The sequence below is a fragment of the Paramisgurnus dabryanus genome, chromosome 5 (genome assembly GCF_030506205.2).
Source record: "Paramisgurnus dabryanus chromosome 5, PD_genome_1.1, whole genome shotgun sequence".
Taxonomy (NCBI): Eukaryota; Metazoa; Chordata; class Actinopteri; order Cypriniformes; family Cobitidae; genus Paramisgurnus; species Paramisgurnus dabryanus.
Window position 1 is genome coordinate 9,972,514 of NC_133341.1, and position 18,518 is coordinate 9,991,031.

General features: G+C 36.8%; 1 protein-coding gene and 1 long non-coding RNA gene across 2 annotated transcripts in view; one reads left to right on the plus strand and one right to left on the minus strand.

The window, feature by feature from the left end:
* tmem8b (transmembrane protein 8B) overlaps window positions 1-18,518 on the minus strand; it is a 216,939-nt gene that overhangs the window by 43,651 nt on the left and 154,770 nt on the right. The window contains exon 6 of the mRNA XM_065266938.2: window positions 13,937-14,316. Coding sequence (XP_065123010.2) covers window positions 13,937-14,316 — 380 coding nt within the window. The remainder of the gene's footprint in view (window positions 1-13,936; window positions 14,317-18,518) is intronic.
* LOC135787495 (uncharacterized) lies at window positions 2,745-4,616 on the plus strand. The gene is made up of 3 exons (XR_012336688.1): window positions 2,745-2,999; window positions 3,126-3,273; window positions 3,991-4,616. It is a non-coding gene; the product is annotated as an uncharacterized lncRNA (long non-coding RNA).

Here is an 18,518-nt window from a genome sequence, read left to right on the forward strand (position 1 = left end):
GGTTTGGAGTTTAAGTACTGCAGGTTATGTTACGTGTAGAAATGGCAAGTGGGAGAGAAAAGGAAGTCTGCCCGCAGTTGGAGGATGCGCCAGCGTCGTATAAGTTTGGTGTGTGGAAACATATTTTTATTTCATGTTACTTATGATGACAGCGGAAATAAAACAATAGATAGAACTGCAGTCTATGGGTTGAATGTGCTCGAACAGCCACAGGAGATCTAGCCTGGCTCCGCCCTCGCCTTCTCTCCGACCATTTATCTAATATGAGGTACTGAAAGTTTTACGTCTTTTCGTATTCAGCGCTATTTTTAGCCTTTCATTGATACAATTAAAGCGGCTGATTTCCGCGTAGTTTCATTTTGCTAGCGTGTGAAAGTTGCGCGATCTTATTTCAGAAATTTCCCCTCAAAGTTATCAGGACAGAAGTGGACAAAAGAGACTTAAAAAGATTTAAATATTACAGGTGCAAACGTTATGTTTCTCTCTCGTCCACATAAACTCTCAGTATTAAAGCAGCCTCTCAGTGATAAACCGAAGAGCTACACTGAAGTTGGCATTTTAATAAATGCAAGTTATCTCTGTGTGCTAAAAATGCACATAAAGTTTATGTAGATGGCAATACACATTCTCTTTTTTTGCCAAATCAATGAAAAGCATGTTGAAATCATCAATGTCTTCCCTCTTGCTCTATCAAAATCTCATCTGGCTTTCCTCAGAGATGGTCCCAATAATGTCCTTAAAGTCAAATTCAGTTTGTGCATGATTACATGATATTACTTTTTTTTAATACTGTATCCTAAATTATGGATAATTAATACATTAATAAGATAATACATTTCTGGAGTGTTAAAAATGTAAAGAAAAAATAACAACAAGAACCGTACTGAACCTTGAACCGTGACCATAGAACCGTGATACGAACCGAACCGAGGGTTTTGTGAACCATGCCACCCCTAGTAAATGATATCAGAAATTTCATTTTTGGGTGAACTATCCCTTTAAGAAATGATGGCATGCCTGAATCAGACTCGACCTCAAACTGTCCATGGGAACCACTCAGAGCATCCTTGGAGGAGGGTGGACTGCTGAGCATGCACACCCACACAGGGACACAGATTCACCTTCGCAAAGTATGGACTTCAATGCATACAAACACATGCAGACACACACACTTTCTTTCTGTCCCGTAGCCTTTACTGCAGCTATTAGCCTGATGCCCAGGTTCATTTAACATTCTCTTGGCTTTCTCTCAGGTGCGTGTGTGAAGACAAACTCATGGGCTAAGGGGACAGTGTGCTTGTCTATGTGACTTTATTTGTTTTCCTTCAGAAAAGCTGCCAGAGCAGTGGGCTGAACAGTTTACAATTATGCAGGTGTAAAAATTAAAACAAGTTATTTATAGCTTCATCAGTGCAATGCACTCTTGCAATGTGATCAAATGTCATGACATTCATAACAAATTACAACTGTGTGATTTAAATCAAGGATGTCTATAGACAGCGAGCAAAAATGCTCATCTAAAATTTATAAACACCGAAATGCTGCATCAAATGGCGTATGAAAATATTATAAAAGTGTAAATGTTTTTATAATAATACGACGCCAAGCTTTACAGTATATACACTCTAAAATTAGCTGGGTTATTTCAGACCTATAATGGGTAAATATTGGACAGAACACACCGCTGGATTAAAATGGACCCAATGCTGGGTTATTATATCCCATGTTTGCATAACAACAACCCAACATTGGGTCGTTTTTAATAGTTACCCATTATGGGTTCAAAATAACTTTTTAACCCAGCCGTGTACATTGTATGCATAGGTGGGTATGCACCTACACTGAAAAAAATGGACTTGGTGGGTCTTTGAATTTAAATAAAATAAACATGTATATGCAACACAAAATATTTATATTCCTTGTGTAAACATAATTTAATTGATTAGGATGAAAATGTTTTGTTTGAATGTAAAATGAACACATTATTCTCACATTGATTAAAATTGATTGAATTGAATACTTAAAGCAATAAAATTGAGTTTGCACACAAAATGGCACCTCCTGAGCAGAAGGTGGCAGTAACGCTCAATAAAAAGGACGTCAATCGCCATAAAAGAAGAATAAACATCGTTTGTTTTGGGCGCCAAAATGAAGACTCAGCAGCAGTCAATCAGAAGAACTCTATCAGACGGACACCACGTTATTAAAGTAAGTTCTATTATTTATTTATGTTCACTTTATACGTGATACATCTTCACTAGATAGACAGTTTTTTTTACAATATGTAGCCATTGCAATGACTTGTATTAAAAATGAGTTTGGAGGATGTTGGTGGAGTAAGTTAACGTTACAGTCAGTCAGTCAGTAAGTGTAAGGCTCATAAAGAAAAACAGCGTTTTAAAAATGTCAGCTGTATAACGTTATTTCATGTTTGGTAGTTTTATCCGAGTTGAAAACTGACAGATTTGAGTTGACTTTTGAGGCACTTTTTACTCAGTTGTTCTATGGAAACGGTTCAGGACAAATAAAACGCTAACCAAACGTTATTCTGTCCAGAGTAACGTTATCCATGTAAGTAATTTACCAGATGATATCAATTGACTACATTAATAATGACATTGCGTATGAAACAAACTGTCTGCTTAACATCGATGAACAGACCCGCGTCAGTTATTCGTGACTTCACTACGCCACGAGCAACACTTGATTCAATTAAAAAAGCTTTTTTAAATGTCTCGCGTGACGTCTGGTATATTAACTGAAAAAATTGCTTTGAAGTGCCACACCTTAAAGCTGACGTTTTCAGAAGAGCACCTTGTTTTAAGATCTCATTTTGTCCAAAATTGCGTCCTATGACAGATATAATACTTATTTCATTATTGCTCTGTGTAACGTTATGTGTGACCTTAATCATTTGAGGTTGTGTGTTGATTTCACCTCTGAATATTTCCTCTTATAGGTCCATCATCCTTGCATGCGCTACACACTCAAAAGCATTGGTAAGTAATTCCTATCACTGTTTTACTACTGTTAGGAGCTAAATCTTATTTTTGTAACTAATATACATGTATTATTCTTTGACTCGCAGTACTCAAATATACAATGGTTGGTTAATTTGTTTTCAGATAAATGCTGAATTTAAAAGAATCACTACTGTCTTATGTTCCTGCGTGTCACCTGGACCTCCAATCCAAAAACCTGACGAAACTCTTCTATCAGAAAGGAGGACAGCTAGCAAACAGACTTCAAACAATGAATGATCAAATGACAGAAGTAAGTAATATAGATTCATAGACATAAAAATGTGTAAACATTGTTGGAAGTACAGAAAATGTAGTATGTTTTAGTTACATCTTTTGGCACAAGGGTCATTAAAACACCTGGGAAGATTTAAAGGGGTAGTTCACCCAAAAATAAAAATTCTCATCACTTACTCCCTATCATGTTGTTACAAACCTTTATAAATGTCTTTGTTCTGATGAACACTAAGGAAGATATTTTGAGGAATGTTTGTTCCCAAACCAATCATAAGCCCCATTCACTTCCATAGTGGGGAAATATAATACTATGGAAGTGAATGGGGCTCATGAACAGTTTGGTTGCAAACATTCCTCAAAATAAATGTCTTCCTTCGTGTTCATCAGAACAAAGACATTTATACAGGTTTATAACAACATGACAGTGAGAAAATGAGAGAATTCACTTTTGCTGTGATTGTCAGGTATGGTAGCACACACTCGAAATGTGGCCTCTTTATTTAACTCATTCCAGTCTAGTAAACGCGCACACACACCTGGAGCAGTGGACAGTGCAGCTGCCTTGCTTTGTAACCCATATATTTGTAACCAATTGTAATATGCTGTGGCAATGCACATGGGTCTGTATACTTACATTTATATTTGTTTGCATTGTACTAATTTCCAATGACACTTTTATTGTAACAGTAACTTTTTTTCTGTTTCTTTAACTACATTTGTCTGTTTTGTACAGGGCATGGATGAAGTCAGCAACAGTGTGGTCATTTGAAGACACCACTGTTGGGATTTGTGCTCTCAAACAACATGCTTCTTGTGATGAAGAAGAGGATCTTTGTATAGTCCTGGAAGGCATGAAGGTGTTGCAACATCGTGCCATGTTGTTTGAGCTGATGTATGCCTTAACCTGAGCTATCCTGATCTCTGCTTTATTTTTGAAGAAATCCTAAAGATTTTAATGGAACTGCATTGAGCGTAACTTTAACGAACAGTTTCTTTCAGTGAAAGGATCAGAAAGACTGTGCTGCTCATTTATGTTCTTTTTATTTATCTGTTTTAAGTGTTTTTTTCTTATTAAAACATTAACCGTTTGCTGCTCAGAGTTGATTTTGGAAATGGTTGTTGTATTTTGTTTTTGTTGAATCTTTGATTATCAGTTTATACAAATGCTGTAGCTCTGACTTTCTGAAGGATTGATATTTTCCAGTTTGTAAATCCATTTAAAAAATAATAGTACTTACTGTTTTGCATGTCTCTTTGGAATGCAGTGTTTGTGCTTTAGCACTTCTAAATCTACTGTGATAGTAACTATTTTAAACATTTGGGTCAGTTTTACAGATGGGGCTTTTTCTAGTCCCAGACTTTTGCATATCCCAGACATATATCAGTGCCATTGTTTTGTCTCAAGATGTACTCCAGTGTTGTTTTTGTAAGGTAGGTTTGTTTGTAAACTTTTTTTGTAAAAAAATATCCTAATTTAACTAGGGCCTAGTCATGGATTAATCTACAACCTGTTTGGGAAATTGGCCCTTTGTATGTACTGCATGTGCTGATTGTTGTAATAGTTGTTGACTGTTGTTGAATTAATGTGTAGTGATTTAAATGAATTGATGATCTGAAAGCAGTGGTTTGCCTCAATATCACTAAACTTTTGTTTAAAACTCTTTGCTTTTTATGCCAATGCAAATGTATTTTGTATTTAAAAAAGAAATAAATAACATTTGGATAATTATGGATGATTATTCTGGTTCCAGAAACATAATGAAATTGCTTTAGAGTTACATAATCCCATAATATAAGCATTAAAAAAGCATGTTGGAATTACAGATGAAAATCTAGTCACCTTACATAATAAAATTACTTAAACATTTCAAAATAAATGTGTTATAGTAAAGAGAAATAGCACTTTGAGTCAACATATTTATATTAGACTATTTGAAACAATTAAAATGTTTTGGTCTGACACATAAAAATTAAATGAGGAAAATTATGTTGGTTTAACACAATCGGATTATGTGGGACCGATGTACACATTAAAATTACGTAAATTGAAAGGATTTTTTTTTTCAGTGTACTGGAGAATGTAGTATGTAGCCAGGGGATGCATTGCATTTTGTCATGTGCATGCGTCAAACGTCTGTGTACATGTTCAGATCAAATAAACTATACTTTGCAAGGCTGTGCATTCGACCGTGCACGTACATTCGCGTACACAAAAAAAATGAATATAGTCCGGCCTTTAGAGGCGGTTCACAATTCATGTATTTCAAATGTAGAGGCGCAGCGCAGGCGTGTTGGCGCCGCAGCCAGTTGAAAAAACGTCACTTTTCAGAATGTCACATCAGAAAGTGTCACGTCTCCATGACATTAGTGTCTGAAACTGTTCCCTCGTTCACTCATTCACTATTCCCTATGGGGAATGACAATTGAGTCCACTATATGGGGAAGAAGCAAATGAAAATGAGTGAGCGATTTCGGACACTGACGTAAATATCATGCGTCAGAGAGCTGTCGCAGAGATTCATCATAAACACCTGTGCGGCTTTATTGATTGTACTGTGAAATGGTACTGTAAAGTTTACTTTCTTACTGTTTTTCACATTTGTCATGTGTATTTTATTAGTTGATAATAAAGAGAGCAAAACAACTGCTTATCATATTTATTTACTGCCTGCTGTTTATTTATTGTTTAATAAAAATGTGTATTAGATTTTAAATAAAAGTTATCACAATTATTTTTTATTTGTTTATTTTCAAAAAGTAGAAAATAACTGACAACAAGAAGTAACAAAAGTGTATAAACGTAAATGTTTGGTGTTTACTGTCAGTATCCTTCAGTTGATTCAAGTTACGCGTACGTCTCCCGTTGCATCATAGAAAATATTTGTGAGCGAATGTACATCGAAAGTAACCTCAAAATCAGAGTGCATTGTGGGTAAAAAGTAGTGAATGAATGTAGGGAATGAAGTTGTTCACTCAGGTTTCGGACACCACTACAAAATGGCCGACACCCGATATACTGTAGTGCACTATATAGTGGATCGGGAGCGGTTTCGGACACAGCTAACATCTGTGCGGTTTTAGACGTGAAATGTGAACTGCCCCTTAGTGCCGCTAATGTCATCAAAACGATCCCAGGGCCCACCAGATATGTTGACTGCCATGCCCAAGATATAAAATCAGCATTTGAGCTTTTCATTACACCATTCATTAAAAAAGGACATACTCGAAATGACAAATTAAGAAGGGATAAGGGTGGGACACTTGGAAAGACTGATGTGACTAACTTGCAAGCCTACATTGGGTTGCACATTTTGGCAGGAGTGTACAAGTTTGTTTTTCGGGGGTCACATTTCGGGGGTCACATCCTTATATCATATATATATATATATATATATATATATCCAACTTTAGGTTAATCAGTGAGATTTTATGGTGATTTGCAAATTTGTTCTTAGTTGTGCAGTAGGTATTCTGGATGTATAAGGGGTGGGAAGTGATGGGTGGTGGGTAGAGAGTTTATTGAAATGGCATTATAAGGAGTCTTTTAGTAAAAAAAATCGTATAAGGTTTAAAATGATGGGGTCAATTTGATATGACATCACAACTTTTAAGGGGGAAGCACTTATTTCAATTAGGTAACTGTATAATATGTATAAAAATTTTGTGTGAATTATTTTATTTAACAGTGTAATTTCTATACCTGATACAAAAGCATGGCCTACACATGCCATTGGACCTTGCTGCTGTGAAAAGTATTAATGAAATTAATCCTGAATAAAAAAAACAAAATTGCATTTGTGAATACCATCATATTCAACTTCATTTTGGCTACTGGTAAAAAAATGCAGAATGTCTCAATTAAATGCCTTCCAGGCACATAATATCTGGAATCGTTATCTTAGGGTATGAGTTTTTAAAAATGAGATATTTCATCAAATATCACATAATGTCAATTGGGCTGTTAAAGTTTTCTTTGACCCCTGAGCAATTGTCACTTTGATTTAACTGAAAGATAATTCCTCTATTTTCTGTCTAGAGCTGTTACTTTAAATGGATCCAAGCACGAACCAACAGTCTCCTTTTATCTTTTCATCCATATTTATTTCCAATCCACACTGGCTCATTAGTGTCAGGTAATTGCCGTTTTTTCCAGACTTAAGATGGCTCATGTTTAATGTATCAGTGTTGTCCATTAATTAAACTGTGCCAAGAGTCTTCCAGTATAAGAAAAGGCTGAGGGTGCACTGGGGGATAAGCAATGGCTCATATGCTTACCTGAATATAAGATGACTCAAATGAATATTTTGTTTTAAGAATGAGAGGTCACAAGGTAAAATCGGCAAACATAAATTAATGACATTTTTATTAAACTAATTAAGATATCAGTGGTTTGTCTGCAGATAAATCGGTAACTGTGGTCTATATTTCTTTGCATTTGTATACTGTATATTGTTTATATATATGAACATATGAACTCCAATGTTTTATTTTAACCAAATAACTGTTAAATTATCATTTATTGCATTCCTTTTCGTTTTATAGAATGACAACAATAATAGGCTGCATTCTGTTTTTCCCTTTTAAAATATCAATAACTTTAAATGTTTTTTTATCAAGGCAACAACATGCAGGTAGGATACCAAACACATAATAGCAAATTTGTACAAATAGATGGATTTATTTAAACAGAATGTTAAACAATGATGTTTGAATGTTCTAACTAACAGGTCATTCTTGACAATCGTTGCCTTGATAACAAATCTGTTTCTATTTAAAATTTTACGTGGCTTATCGTACTGCCCTTGACATTTCCTCAGCCTTTAACTTGCCATGCATGGTGTCAAAGGCTGTTCAAGGCTATTCCATATAATTGAAGAGCCTCATAACAACACAATAATTAATTGGCAAAGTAATTAGACACAGTTTTAACATTGACACGAGTCTTGCAACACCCGGAAGTTCCCAACCAAGACAGATTCCCTGCATTCATGAGCCATTTAGACTAAAAGTATAAGATAGACTAAAAAAAGCAACATTAATGATTTTATACGTTACAAAACGTATTAAATATTATACTGATATTTAATACTAGCTACATTATTTCTATGATTTCTGTTTGAGGAAGATGAGCTACAGTTTTCCCTGCCTTTGTGCTAGAACTGCCGAAGGTCACAGATTTGATACCTACTGTATATGAAACTGATAAAATGTATACTTTGAATCCACGGTAAGCCGCTTTGGTTAAACGCATCTGCCAAATGTATCAATCCAAATGTAGATAACAAAAGCTGTTAAAGAGATAACTAAGATATTAACATATTCCATATTGTTTATTTTCTAATGCCGCTTTTCCATTGCATAGTACCCCACGGTTTGAGTCGGCTAACTTTTGGGGGCTTTTCCACTGGGTGCAGTACGTAGTATGCAATATTTTTTTTAGTACCACCTCGGTTGGGGTTCCAAAACGTGACACGAAAACACTGTAGATCACTGATTGGTTTGAGAGAATCGCCACTACCAGCGTCATCGCTATAATGTAAAAGATTAGCTTTACCTTCATGCTAGCTTGTGCTGTCTTGAGTAAACCTGTTGTCATGTGAGCTTTGCTGTAAGTTTCCAAACTCCCTTTTAGCCATGAAAAACATCCACAGGTTGAGAATCAGGAACACATAACCGTTTTTTTTCCCAGACTTGCAGTTTGTGGCGCATATATGCTTACATGCAACTTCAATGAGGCTAAGCGGAAAGTGTCGACTGACGCCACAGGTGTTTGTACAGAAACAGTCATGTGAGACAGACGCGATGTGTTGAGATCTATTTGTGGTGGTCAATTTAAATTTTGTGGCAGATTGAGAAATAAATGTATGGGAATGTACAATGACGCTCACTTGTATGATGCCAAACCAGTAGGCAGCGCAAATATAACAACACGCCTATAATCCCTCCCACTACGAAGTGATACTAAACTCGATGGAAAAGCTAACCAAGCCAAAGTGAGGTGAACTGACTCAACCTCACCCAAACTGTGGGGTACTATCCAATGGAAAAGCACAATAACACACTCTGCACTGTCATACAAAAATGGACCCAAGCTTTCACTGAGGCAGTGCCCTATACAGAAGGTCTTAAAATGAGTGAGGTGTGGCATTACATCACTTTCACTTCACTTTTAATATGTAAAATATGTACCTTTGAGGTACTAATATGAACACTTTAGGTGTACTGATGCTACCGCCATAGTGACAGCTAGAGACCATTTTTTTGGCGATTTTTATCTAATAGTGTGGGCCACAATATTTTTTTTCATTGTCTGGCCTGTCCAGCTCTGTGCCTGCTGGAGGAATCAGAAATGGTTTCTATTAAGCATTGAGGTTATAAACCTGAGTTACGTCAATAGAGCAGACATCTATCATATAGCCGTCCTATCAAGATATTTCCCTGATGGCAGCATAAAGTTTGAAAATCGAAATATTTTACTTTATATGACCGTGGCATCCACTCGAGTGGTCAGTCCGTAATTGTAAAGGATTTTTTAAATGCCCAATTCAGCCAGTGAAAGACAAAATACCACCAATCATCAGCTACTGTCCTCAGTGCTGGCTGGAGAAATTGAATCTTCCCCTCCATAACCCAGGACAAATGACCTGACATTAAATTCAGTGAACAGCTTAATGCGTTTGGGGAACAGATTTTTTGGACTGACCCTACCTGGTCAGACTGGCTTGTTTGCTGGTTTAATAGGGGTCTGTTTCAGCTGGTCTGTCTGGGAGACCAGCTGAAATCCAACTCCCCAATGATTACCAATATCTGCCCAAACCAGCCAGAGTAAGACCAGCAAATCAATTTTTTTGCATGTGCACTACAACACAACTATTTAAAATTATTTTATTGAATCTAAAAATTGAATATCTGACCGAAAAGTAAAGGTACATAGTTTGCTTTTTCTATTTTGCCACTCTCGTGTTTTTACATTTTGTTAAATGTCAAGTGTTCATCTATCAAAGACTTCCCTTTTACAAATTGTTTTTCAAAAATCATGTACCCCGCCTTTAACGTCAATGCAGTTCTAGACATTTAAGTTGTCAATGAATTATGTTAATAACCATCCACTTTTTCTTCATTGTCATTACTTTCATCCTTAGCGATGATGTCCCTCTCAATCACTATATTTGTCAAGCTTTCTACCTTTTAGCTACTGAAAGGCTTGTAACATTGTGGGCCCTATCTTGCACCCAGCGCAATTGACTTTGTCAGTGACGCATGTATCATTCGTATTTTGCACCGGCGCACAGCGGGTTTTTCCCTCAACAGACGCACATCGGCAAACTAGGGAATGAACTTGGGCTCCCTGGGCGGTTCAGCGCAAAAAAGGAGGTGTGTTCCGCTGCAAACCATCCCTAATGCTATTTTGCTGTTTCAAAAAACAATTGCGCCACTGACCAGAAAAAAAAAGTTTAAAGTCAGTGGCGTGCCCGATTTATACTGGCAAGCTTGGGATTCCCCCGTCTCCTGACATCATTGTAGCGCTTGCGGCACAACGTCCTGGGGATGCCAGCTGATGAGAAAATTGTGGCTATTTCCTCCCACGCCTGTTTAACCGACGCTGATTTGGGCGGGTTTCTCCCATCCCCATACAAAACAGCTTCTCTGTCTTTGACTGCTCTTACAAGAACGTCGGTCTCCTCGGCTGTGAACCACTCCTGGCATGCGCCTGTAAATCCGTCATAATAATAGCAACCCGCCATGGAACTTGCGCACTTGCGTTTAAAGGGAATGTTGGATGACGTTCTGATTGGTTTATTTGACGTTACGCCCAAACCACACCTATGAATAATGAACCTACTTCAGACCAACCCCTTATTGATTTGCACCTGGCGCAAGAGTTATTTCTCCCGCCGGGAAAATAGCAACAGCGCCCAAGATCCGCCCACAAACTCACTTGCGCTTTGCGCTTCGCACTTGCGTTTCAGATCGTTAAAATAGGGCCCTGTATCTGACTTTTAACAGTAACCTCTGCCACTGGGACCTTTTGCTTCTTCTGTTCAGTGTCACTACAGAAAACATCTATTCAATGCATGATTGAAAGAGAACGGAAGAGATGAAGGCTGTTGTGAGATGTGCAGCCTTCACCACACTTTAATGTTTGACTAGTGGTTTGAGTTACAGTATAAACTGATGAATAGGTGTATGATCATCTTTTTTCCTTTACTTTTGTGAACCTACTACAAAAAACTTTCAAGGAGTTTTAAATGACATCTCAGCCCCTAAATGCTTCTAAAATCACACAGCTACCATTACATCAAGAACCAGAGATAAACCAAACATGGTGACATTTGCAGACTCTTTTAGTTTTACACCTCTCAGGCGATTGGGTTCTGGCAGGTGCTGCTATCATTGTATATTAATCAGGCTAAGGTGCAATGAGTCTGTGCCACCGACAAGATTGAGTTTTTTAAAGATATTCCTGAATCATTTCAATAAGTGTTGTAACGGTATACCGGTGTGACGGTATACCATGATATTAACACGCACGATTCTCATACCGTAAACATTTGCTTATTACCGGTTTTGGAAAAAAATTATAATAAAGGAGATCTCACCTGTGCTACTGTGCATATGCTACTTTATTTCACATGACTGCTAGACACCACTCATTTATGTACAGCAGAGAAAATGTCAGAGAACACAAAATCTAACCTCTATCACCCGCTGAGAAAAAGTTATAATCTGCATTATGGGAATACTTTGGGTATTCCAAAAATGAGCATGTGTTGTCCTTAAAGATGGATATCCAGTTTGCAAGAAATGTGGATGAAGAGTGGCTTCAAAAGGAGGAAATACGTCGAACCTGTGCTACCATATTCGCAAACACATACCTCTGTGCAGATAAAGGTGTGTTCTGTTTATAATTTAAAGCAGTATTATTTCCGTGATGCAGAGGGAATCCCGAAATCCAGTCATGAAAATCGGAAAATCAATTTATAAGCGCACATGTCTGTTTTGTTTACATGTGAACGCTGGTAACCTCTCGCTCTCCGTCTCGTTCTCTCAAAACACTAAAAGCACATTTAAGTGATTTTACAAGTCAATTTTAAGTTGATTATACATAGGCGATATCTAAAGAGAAATAACTTATTTCTTATTTTGTTCAAATGAGTGATGCAGCTTTATTTTGTCTTTTTTTTTCAAAAGTTTGATATAATAAACCAAATGTTCAACCAAAAACCATATCTTTTTTCATTCATTTAAGGGTCATTATAGCTGATGATTATAATAATAATTTTATAAAATATACCGTGAAACTACGAACACCGTGGTAGTTTCTGAGACGATTATCATACCGTGAAAATATCATACCGTTACAACCCTAATTTCAATATGGGCCATATGGGTCTGGGTTCTGTATATCTGAATTATTCATAATCAAATACCTGAGAATTGTCTGAACGACACCATCAAAGGTATTTGGGTGACAGGGTTGCAACAGCACAACAGGTAGAGAACTATTATGGTGCTAGCAGGTTTAATTTCCAGTGAAGATACAGTATGTAAAAAAGAACCATACTGTGAATGTACTGTAGATTGCTTTGAATGAAAGCATTTGCTGAATAATGTATACAATAATATATATAATGGATTGTATATATAATGGATTTTCACGGTAATAATGGGTCTGATTCAAAACAGTTGCATTTTCAGAAGTTAAATTACTGAAGCTGAAATTGTAGTACAATCATTTTTCTACACCTACTGTACAGTAGACACCACAGAGCTGTAATTTTAGACATGCAAGATGTTTCTGTACGTGATTAGTTATTACTGTACTTTTCTGTCAATCACATAACATCTTTATGAGAAGATACAGTATCTGTTAGTTTTTAAGGGCAGTTCACATTATAAGGATAACTATAACTTAAAAAGAGAATAGCAGTGTTCACACCACAACTATAACGATCAAGATACAATGAACGATATCATTGGAATAACTTTTTAGATGATTTTTCCCACCTGATGAACCATAAACCATTGACAGCCAATCAAATCTTTTTAAACTTCAAGAGCACTGTTGGGCCACAGCAAGAAGGTCCCGGTTCAAGCCCCGGCTAGTCCAGGTGGCCTTTCTGTGTGGAGTTTGCATGTTCTCCCTTTCTCAGCATGGGTTTACTCCGGGTACTCTGGTTTCCTCCCACAGGCCAAAAACATGAAAAATGGAGATGCCAAATTGCCCCCCCCCCAAACCTGTGTCTGAATAATACTTGTGTTTGAATTAAATAGTTCTCACAATGAATATATAGCCATAGATGCTGTAATGGTGTAAAGAATAAATAAAGAAAGACATTGCATTAGTCATGGCAATGCTTATACCATGGTTGCAGACATTGCTTGATGCTTATTATATATAAGACATTTGACAGGTCAGATGTCCGTTTCTCGGAAATAGAATTTTTCTCAACCAATCAGAATAAAGCATTCAACAGCCGCGTGATATGAATGGAATATGGAAATAACCTGTGCCTCATCAGCAAATCCACTTTCCACTCCCATTCATTCTTTTTTGAAATTTTAGTAAATCTGGACTGTAATCTCATATTGAAATAAAAAACATTGCATTGTACTAGACAGCAAAATTACACAAACACACAGCTCACATTTAAAAGGTTTCAATTATTGAAACTCACCACATTGAGTTTAAGCTCCATGTTGAGCACACCTCCGCTATCCAGCACCGGCATCAGATTGATGGCAAATATCGCCGCCCTGTCTGGGGGGATGGAGATGTTGGGTCCGAAGAAGATGTAGAAATGAACGGAAAAGGTGTCCAACTCATTGCGCAGCGTCGGTCGGATGGGCCAACATTTATTTGTGTCGGCAGTGGGAGCTAAGTAAGTGATGCTGTCTTCAGAAGTCAGTAAGGTCCCTTGATTCGAATTGTTCTGGGGCAAGTTAGGCAGGCCTGCGGCAGGCATGGTCTCTGACAGAGAGAAGCCCATCGCGGTGCCAAACGACTGAGGCATGTTCATGGATGAGGCGCCTTTGGTAACAGTGGGCTTGGAACAGTCTGCAGAGAAAAGATCAAAGGAGGTGTTTAAAACTGGAACATTTGAGGCACTTGAAATTAGTTGAAAGGGATGTAATATAAAAATGGAACAAAGATGTCTTTAACTTTGACGAATCCCTGGTCTGAAGCTGACAGCTTGAACTATCCGCTCAGGTTACTCTGAGGGTAAAAGCATCTTGCTGTCAATTACAGGTCTCTTTGTGCTAGATCTAACCAGCCTTTCAGTATTTTTTTTTCAGTTTCATGCATGTCTTTAAAAGTCTGCTTGGAGATGACAGATTGCCGAATGATTGCTAAAAGCGTCTGTGTAGTTTGAAGTGATTTAAGTGAGGGCATGTTGTGTCTTACAGTATGCAGGACCACAAGATGGCCAAGGGAATGTCGGGGGAGAGCATCTGTCTATTTGACATTTCCTTTTATACTGTAAGCCTCTCAGCTCTACAGAACATTCACATTAGACAAAAAAATACAAAATTTGTTGTTTGCCGTTTAAAGTCTTAATGTCAATTGTGACATACTGTATTCTTCACATGTAAAATTCGTGTCCCCTAACACAGAGAAATGAGGCCATGATTGTTTTTAAACATCTTTTAATAGCAGCCTTTGACTCATGCCACTTACAGTACATCAAAAAATGAAAAAGGGTTGTAGTACACACTTTGATTAAATGTAAATTTGCTAAACAATGCTGCAGAATTGAGATAATTGGCACTGATGAGGGCTAGAAAATCCTTAACACTTGGTACTAGTGTTTTGAGTACTAATGTTTTGAGTGTTCGGTAATGTTGTTGATCACTCAGAAGTTTAGCAAATATGTATCTTTCATTATATGTTAGCTTTTACAGAAGCTTTTGTTAAAATGTTCTCTCGACAGCTCTGTTTCCTATTTTTCTTTGAATAAAGAGCCTAAATGCAAAAGCCGCTATACCTATGTACACTTTTGTTACTAAGAACAATAAATTGTTCAACTATGACTTCCTGTTTCACATGTGTGTACAGTAAATATGAGGTCACATGGGTCAAACTGCCTTAGTCATTCATCACAATGGGTGACGTCACGATGTTGATTCCCCTGTAACCCCCCTGCAAAAAACATCTTAATTAAGAAAATAGCAAAAAAGTAATTTTGGATGTTCGGCGAACAAGTGAAAAGACAGAATAGATTTTACCGAACAATGCGGTCTTTGATGATGCAAAACGAGAGACTTTCGCTCTTCATCTCATGTCATAGATGAGAAGAGGAACGACAAAGAGCGTCTGCAGTATGTAATAAAAACTTCCTAAAACCAGTAAAGTCCTACAATGACAAACGCCTATATTAAACAAGAAATAAAACGTTTATTAACAATAGCTTTTTGTTAGACCCAAGTGCTTTTTCATCTGTCATGCTCCTGAGTCCTTGCAAACTTGCAGCCGTCTCTCTCGCTCCCTTTGCTCGTGCATATGAGCGTTGTTGCAAGGTTCTTAAGGCAGAGTAATGAATAGTTTATTTGCATTTTGTGCAGGAATAGAAGATCGTTATTCCGTTTAGCCAAGACTTATTTATGTGGTCAAATGTAAATAGAACAGTTTTAACAAGTCTATCTATAGTTATCTGATCAGAGAAGTGACATGACGGCTTAAATGTAAAAAAAAACTATTTCATTGTCAAATTATTTTAAAATAAATATAGTAAAAAGGACATTATGAAAATGTAACTTGTGCAATGGTGAGAAAATGTGAAAAATTATTAGGAAAATAAAAAAGAAATTTTTTTTTTGGTTCTTCTGTTATCGGCCTTTGGCAGAGTGTTTCATTTTGTTCAGCTTTTTGGTGCATCCCTAATATTTTATATTCAACAAAAAATGGGGAATAAGTATAATGACATATATACAAATTTATTTCATTCCTTAATTCTTATTCCCTATTTTTAATGTGTGACTGTGTGATTAGAAACAATAATATCACACAGCAAAATCACCAGTGTTATATGAAAACCGCTGGTGTCTATACCTGGTGGTATCCATACACCAGCAGTGTACATTTAACACTGGTGATTTTGCTGTGCATTAAACAGCATTCTCAATTTCCAATGGATATTTTCGTATTCATCTCATCAGATATTTAGATTCTGGCATGCTCTGTAGCAGATGCGGAGCAGACGTCAGAGGATTAAAACATTAAATTGAATGTTTTAACATTAAATTTAATGTTTCCCAAAGTCATCGTCCATCGCAATGTTTTACTGTAGACTTTGTCTGATGCCAATTTGGTAGACATCACCAAAGCCTAATGGGTAAGATTAAAGAACATAGTTGTAATGTGCAACAAAAGGTTGTTAAGCTTCACAAAATAGGAAGCCGCTATTAGAAAAGAGCAAAAACACTGAAAATGCACATTTTCACCATGAGGGCAATAGTTAATAAAATCCAGTAAACTGGCAGTGTTATAAATCAGCCTGGAAGAGGACATGTGTCTTTTTTGTCCCAACGCAATGTAAGAAGGGTGGCATTTTATTGTCATTAAAGTGAAATTACTCAACCTAAACATAAGAGCACGAAAACAAAAAATGTTGATTTACAGAAAGCATGTCAGATGCACTTAGAGAGTTTTGCATCTCAGCTCTTTATGTAAGCAATAAGGTACGAGAGGCTGTGCTGTATGTGCTTGCCTCAAGTACCTTATTGCTTTTATAAAACGGTTACCACACAATATTAAAGTAAAAAAAAATTAGTGCAATTTTTATGAAGTTAAATCAATAAAAAGCATTCCTTCCGCTAGAAAAATAGTCCCTGACCATGAACAAAAATGTGTTCCAATGTGTAATATGCATGAAAGCTCAAATAAAAACAACAAAACGATACAAACCGATAATGTGGTTGCTAAGGGTGTTGCTAAGGGCGCAGTGATAAACAGAACCGTTGGGTGAAACGGTCATAGCCGTGCTTTATCATGAATAAAGCACACCTATTGACCAATCAGAGTCAAGAATTAGAACTAACTGTTTTATAAATATTCTTATATTTTTCTAGCTCTTCAACCTCACTGTGAAAGGTGGCCGGGCATTTCAGTTGCCATTCATTTTCAGGTTGAATAAACTTTTTTGAGAGAGAACATGACTCTCCAAGACTTTTTGAGTACTAAATAGTGCATGTGCAACAATTAAAGATAAAATGTCAGTCAATGCATTCAAAGACTTGGATTCCTGTGACACATTTTTTTTTGTAGCATCACAGCACAACTGCTGAAAATTGTCTCAAGTTTTATCTCTGAAGTTCATTGTAAAAATCTGATGACAGTTCATTTCTACATTTGATTCAATCTAAATAAACAACAATTAATTTCATTGGGTTTAATACAGTATAGTACAGTCTTTTTATAAGGTGTACTACATTAAAAGGTGTTTTTAAATGCATATTTTACACTTTATTGTCTTATTGGAAAACTTAGCAGTGGGAGTTTCATTGCGCAATTTACTTGACTATCATCATAAAACTTTCCATAATTTCATTGTCATCGCACTGGTATACTTGTAGGGGTCATTAACTGTAAACATGGACATTAGTAGTGGGCCAAACAACAGGGCACTAAGCTGTAATGTCTCATTTTACGACAACACTGGCAGGTGCGGGGATATATCTTAAAATCTGGCCTGCCCAAGACTCGATTAGCGAGCAAATCCTGCAGTGTTTACATGGCATTCCCATCTGATCAAATCAACCCCTTTTGCTCTTCTGTAATTACATGTACTTTGTCATAAAATGTCATTATAGTTCTTGCTGTCAAAAGCAATGATGAGCAAAAGATCACAATTACTGAGTGGAGGACATCATTGATGGCTGACGCGTGTGGTTGAGAATAAGAATGTGCCTTCATCTGCTCTGTTCAGCAGCTGTTAAGCCTCTGGTTCTGTAGTTGAATATTCACACATTAGCTCTAATGTATTCACTGCCACTGAAACTTTTATCTGACATGTTAGTTTGCAGTAAATGACACGAGAGCTGCATCAGATTTTATTGACTTTTTCTCGAACATCAGAGAATATAGTATATAAGCCAGCATAAGCCACACATATGGACTGTTACAGCTACATATGTGTTTTAGAAAATGCCTTTATCAACAGCTCTTTGAAAAGCGAAAGGATTCAAAGGCTGTCTGTTGTGTTTGTCAAGGGATGCTACATTCAGTGCTACTTTTCACAAGTACTTTGAAACACTATGGAG